The sequence below is a fragment of the Chiloscyllium plagiosum genome, chromosome 2 (genome assembly GCF_004010195.1).
Source record: "Chiloscyllium plagiosum isolate BGI_BamShark_2017 chromosome 2, ASM401019v2, whole genome shotgun sequence".
Lineage (NCBI taxonomy): Eukaryota > Metazoa > Chordata > Chondrichthyes > Orectolobiformes > Hemiscylliidae > Chiloscyllium > Chiloscyllium plagiosum.
In genome coordinates this window covers 75705406-75711364 of record NC_057711.1, presented here as the reverse complement: position 1 = coordinate 75711364, position 5959 = coordinate 75705406, and the positions used below count along the sequence as shown (strand labels likewise).

The following is a 5959-nucleotide window of genomic DNA, read 5'->3' as shown; positions in this document are numbered from 1 at the left end:
TCCCACCCAGCCTCAGCTCCTGTACCCCTACCCCATCGGTCCCGCTCTCCTGCACCCCTTCCCCACCTGCCCCCAGGTCTTGTACCCCTCCCCCACACAGCCTCAGCTCTTGCACCCCTCCCCTATTTCCCTTTCCCAGACCTCAACTGCACCCCTCTAGCTACCCACTCAGCATCAATACTGAATTTCTGAACTGCTTGCTGCATGGGTGACAAGGTGGCTCAGTGGTTAGCACTGCTGCCTTACAGTGCCAGCAACCTGGGTTCAGTTCCAGCCTTGTGTGACTGTCTATGTGGAGTTTGCATGTTCTCCCCTTGTCTGCAGGAAGGCCTGCTGGGTGTTCTAGTTTCACAGTCCAAAGTTGTGCAGGTTAAGAGGATTGACTGTACAAAATTGTCTGTAACATCCAGGGATGTGTTGGCCAGGTGATTTCGCCATGGTATATGTGAGATTATAATAATAGGTAGTGGGCTGGGTTTAGACAGAATGCTCTTTGGTGGGTCAATGCAGTCTTGATGGGCCAAATGGCCTCTTTCCACATGTAGGAATTCTATATACCCATTCTATATGTTCTCCAAATACAGGCTGATTCTCTCCTAGGTTTGCTGCTGATTGGTTCACCTATCAGCAGCAAGCGTGGGAGAGAACCAACTATGATTGGAGGACTGGAAACATTTCAGTTCTACACTGTTTGTTGGGTGACTTCATTGGCTTCCCCTGTGAGTAAATTTTCTGGGGTGATTTGAGGACTTTTAGGGGATAGATCTGTCTGCTGCCTGTAATTATTTTAAGCATTGAGCACAAGGGAATCAGTTGATCCAGGCTGGAGTTTCAAGCATGTCCAAGTAGAGCAGACCCTGTGTGGTAAATGATGAAGGGAAATTAGTCTTTCAACAAAATCAATGAAGTATGAAGTTGGTTTGAGGTAAAGTTGGTAACGTTTGTTAACCCATCAAATCACTGTGCTGCAATAAGGACATTTAGTGTTAATTGGATTGTGTATGGGAGTGGAAGAAGCAACAACTCACTCTGAGGCAAGCCAAATGTGCCATGAGTATAGGTCCCAGCTACTGGCCTGATCTGGAGAAATGTGTTTCAGAATGGGTTCTAAAAAATCCTCAGAGTGGTTTCATTGCCTGAAATGCTGAACAGCTAGTCCTCATTCAACTTTGTTGTGTCTAACTACATTTCATTTTAACATTGATTATTATTTTGGCTAAAATAACTCCAAGAAGTCACCCTTTATTTACATGTGCATTGTACATGACACTGACCCAGTTAGCACGGAGCTGGCTCTCGGAGTGATAAGAACCCCTGATGCCCCTGTTTCTAGCTGTCAGCTAGGACTCCCTGATCAGACCAGGTTAACAGCCCCAAGCAGGGAACTCATATTCTACAAGACCCACCTGGCTGACTTCATTTCAGTCACTACAGTAGATTAGTTTTAGCTTTGCATTGCCATTTTTGTCTGAACATTGTTTATGTGCACTGTCAATGTCCAATGTCATTGTAAATGTCACTGTGTCCAATACTGTACTGCCTCCATCCCAGACACTCATCTCTTTTGTTCTGGCCATGGACAAGGAGTTATGCTTCCTTCCTAAATTGGAATTGTATTCCTGGGTTCCATCTAATGACATATGTCCATGAATGCAGGTAATCCTGAGCATTCAGCTACACTGATCAGCATGAAACTCTAGATGGGGCCTGGTCAATCTAATAATACAGAACAGTAAAGGTGTATTTTTTAAATTGTACTTCTTTAATGTTTAGTTGTGAATTTTGTTTAGCAAGTTATTTTGATTTGGAGTGCAGCATACATATACATATATGGAACAGTCTAGTATATAGTGTAGTATAGTAAGTTATTATTACATGTATTTATGAAAACACAATTTAAAAATATTTCAAATTTTGTCTTTTTCTGGGTGAGAAAGTCCTAAGGAACCTAACTCTGGCTTTACTTTTGATTCCTATGGGGAACTATGTTTCACTTAAAGTCTCGATTTTCTGAAATGTAAACATATAAGTCAGAATTAGTGTCCAGTTTAGTGAACTAAATCAAATGTTGAGTGTAGCAAAGATTTCAGAAAAACAACTAGTTTGTGTAAATATATTATAGAATGGAAATATCCAGCATTGTCACAGAAGACCAAGCTGGCTGGTTAAATGGATTGGCCATGCTAAATTGCCCCATAGTGTCCAGGGATGTGCAGGCTAGGAGCATTAACCATGGCTAATGTGGGATTATGAGAATAGGGTTGGGAGTATGGGTCTAGGTGGGATGCTCTTTGGAGGGTGAGTGCAGACTCAGTAGGCCAAATGGCCTCATTGTGCAGGGATTCTATGTTTCTATCTTGGTAATTGCCAGAACAACGTAATGGACAATGTAGTGGAAACACTGCCAAAAGAAAACTCTTGTCTGGCTTGGCATTCCAGGGTACAATTTTGTGCCTGGTAAATTGTGATGAATTGTTGAGGAAGGAGAGAATCATGACTGCCAATGTCAGCACCACTACCATGGCATAGATGAGTTGCAAAAAAAGTCTGGAAATAGATGGCCATGGGTCTCCCCTGGCTTTGTTCAAAATTGCAGCCTATAGAATCAGGTTTTCATAGCCAAGATCAATCAAACTGGCAAATCACACATACACATCTTGTATACCTCAAACTGAGCACCAGAATGATCCCTATGTTCATTTCCAAGTATTACTGTTCTTATGTACCGACTTTTCCTTCTGAGTTGTAAAGTAGGTGTGTAGCCTGCAGATTTGGGAGAAAGCCACAGAAAATTTCAACTGACTTCATTTCAACGTGTTTAAATACTATTCTGGCACCTTTTCAGATGGTTTTTAAACAGTTTCAAGTGTCTGATAGAAATTATGTCAGATGCATTTGAATCGGAACCAGCATTCCCAATAGGCTTTTGGATCTGTTCTATTCCTTAGGAACTGATTTAAAAATCACACAACATCAGGTCATAGTCCAACAGGTTCATTTGGAAGTACTTATCTATTTAGATTATAACTTGGTGTATTGTGATTTTTAACTTTGTCCACCCTAGTCCAATGGTGGCCCATCCACATCATGGCCATTCTCTCTCACTAATGTCTTTCGTCCAAATTCTGTGGGTCCCAAGTTTGTGTTCCGTACAAGCTGGTAGGATGTAAGTCTTTCCTTTTGCTGATTACAATGGGTCTTCTACAATCCAGCTCTATTTGACACTGGATTCACAAGAAATACAGCAGTACATTAGCAATCAGACAAACTACAAGAGTGTAAAATGGCAGTGTGGTATTGAGGGAGTGATTGCCAATCTAAGGTTGGTGCCAAATTACATTGAGAAATAAAGTAGAGGATGATGTACTTTTGCAACATGGTCTTCCACTTGATGTGATAGTGCTTAATTAGAACGTATTTTATCCTGGAACACCGAACACACATTCACCACAGAAGCAGCAGAAAGCCAGTTTACAATTGCCACTGATCTTAATTGGTTTTTTGATAGATTTGAGTACTGCAAAAAAATGTTAAATCAATTTCTTATTTATGGCAGGTGTCTTCCAGGATGTCAGATTTGCCAGAACCTGGTGAGGTAAGGCAATTTTATACATTTTTTTTATTTAGCACAATTTTATAAAAAATGTGTTAAATTTGAATCTCGGGCAAAGAGCCTACAAATCCTCAGAGTTCTTGTTCCCTTGCATGTCTGACAGAGTGTGGAATGTGATTCCACCACTGACCTTTCTTCCTTATTCCGCTGGAGTAAGCTGGGTCAGAGTGAGGTTTCCTTATTAAATAATTTTGATCACCCCCATCTCAGTATGGCTATATACTGTTCCTGTTTTAAATAATATTGATCACCCCCATCTCAGTATGGCCATATCGTCAGTCCCTGCTGCTGGGGGTGCGAGTCTAAACTGTTGCAATCTGCGGGACTGGTTAGTAGCCACCACTGACTTCAAAGAATTCCTTGTAAGATGAATAAAATTTTCATGCAGAAAAGTTTTTTGAAGTTATCCAGTCCCATTACCATGTTACAGAGGCTTTGACGAGAAACTCATAATTCTTCACATTCAATGACCTGCTTTCTGGCTTATTCCTAATATTCAAATTGACATTCGATAGGAGGCAAAAGCAATGGAAAAGTCAAAGGAGGAAGCATTGGACCCAATACCTTGTGCTATCATGGGGAAGTGTTACAGTATCATTAATATTTAACAAAAACACCCAAACATTCAGCAATTAACTGACAGAACTACACCATAAGATTTTATGGATTTACTCGCAGCAAACTTTATTGTATGTTAACAGAGGAATAAAGCAAAGAAAGCATTACTATCTAAGTACTGCAGATTGTAAAGACTGATGCTGTCAACTCAGTTCTACATTTTACTTTACTCCAAGTATTCCCTTACACATGAATGCTCATTCGCCTTTTCACTGGACCCAATTCAAAGATATAACGCAGATCTTGAAAATGTACTTCACTTCGTTTTACTGTTTCAGCAATTCAAGGTACAAAGTTTCAAGTGGTCCTTCCAATGGCTTTTGGTTAATCAACCGTCCAATATTTTTTAAATGATCACACAGCATTGGAATCCACAACTCAAGTACAGGCCTCATGCACAGTGATTTGAGACATCAGAAAACATCCTTGGTTTCCTATAACTCACTACTATTCCTTTAACCTCAATGAAGCTGAATTCTTCCAGATCTCTAGATGCCTTTTAATATAAGGATTACTATAGATTTCTTCTTTCAGCTTCCAACTTAATAAGTCTCCTGATTTTCTTCCAATCACAGGTAGATCTCATGTTTACTTTGTTTCATCTGTAGGTCTGTTTTTATCTCTCTTTCAAACATCTGCAAGCTACACAAGACCAAAGCTGACAAAGTATCTAAACAGATTTTCCAAGCATCAATGAGTCTTGCCTGCTGGTTATAATTTAGTTGAATTAAGTGATAAACTCCAATGCAAAGACTTTCACTGAACTCCACCCTTCTTTGTGAAAATGTAACAAATATGGCCTGAGAGAAGGTTCACTGGGCTGAAACCAGATTTAGATGGACTGTCTTATGAACAGATGTTGAGTAGGTTGGGCCTGTACTCATTGGAGTTTAGAAGAACGAGAGGCCATCTTATTGAAACATAGGGGACTTGACAGGGTGGATGCAGAACGACTCCCCTTGCAGGAGATTCTAGGACCAGTGGACGTAATCTCAGAATAGTGGGCTACACATTTGAGGCATAGATGAGGAGGAATTTATTCTCTTAGAGACTAGTGAATCTGAGGAATTCTTTACTACAAAGGAATGTCAAGGGTGGGTCATTAAGGATATTCAAGGCTGAGACAGACATATTCTTAATCAGTAAGGGAATCAAGGGTGACATGGAAAAAGCAGGAAATTTGAGCCAAAGATTATCAGATCAGCCATGATCTCATTGAATCAAGGAGCACACTTGATGGGTTGAATGGTCTGCTTCTGTTCCAGTATGTTCTGGTTACCTGGTAAAAACATAAATTAGCTACCACTAGCTTCCAAAGATTTCCTTAACTTTGGGAAGCCACATGAATAGCTTGTCCTTTATCTAATAACCCTAAGTGTCATGTCTCTTGATTTTTCTCATTAAGTCAAAGCATTCCTCATGTTTCTTACCTACTTACTCTGATTTTTTCAAGTGACTAGGAGAAAGTGAGGACTGCAGATGCTGGAGATCAGAGCTTAAAAATGTGTTGCTGGAAAAGCGCAGCAGGTCAGGCAGCATCCAAGGAGAAGGAGAATTGACGTTTCGGACATAAGCCCTTCTTCAGGAATGAGGAGGGTGTGTCAAGCAGGCTAAAATAAAAGGTAGGGAGGAGGGACTTGGGGTAGGGGTGTTGGGAATGCGATAGGTGGAAGGAGGTTAAGGTGAGAGTGATAGGCCGGAGTGGGGTGGGGGCGGAGAGGTGGGTAA

At 40.8% G+C, this 5959-nt stretch overlaps 1 protein-coding gene across 8 annotated transcripts in view; it reads left to right on the top strand.

Annotated features, from left to right (window-relative positions):
- trpm6 (transient receptor potential cation channel, subfamily M, member 6) overlaps positions 1–5959 on the top strand; it is a 177285-nt gene that overhangs the window by 35393 nt on the left and 135933 nt on the right. For 6 of the 8 annotated variants that reach the window (XM_043712212.1, XM_043712207.1, XM_043712192.1 and 3 more), the window contains exon 3: positions 3557–3590. In XM_043712212.1, the coding sequence (XP_043568147.1) occupies positions 3557–3590 (34 nt within the window). Of the gene's footprint in view, positions 1–3556; positions 3596–5959 lie in introns of all 8 variants that reach the window. The other 2 variants (XM_043712201.1, XM_043712194.1) reach the window with 1 other exon arrangement.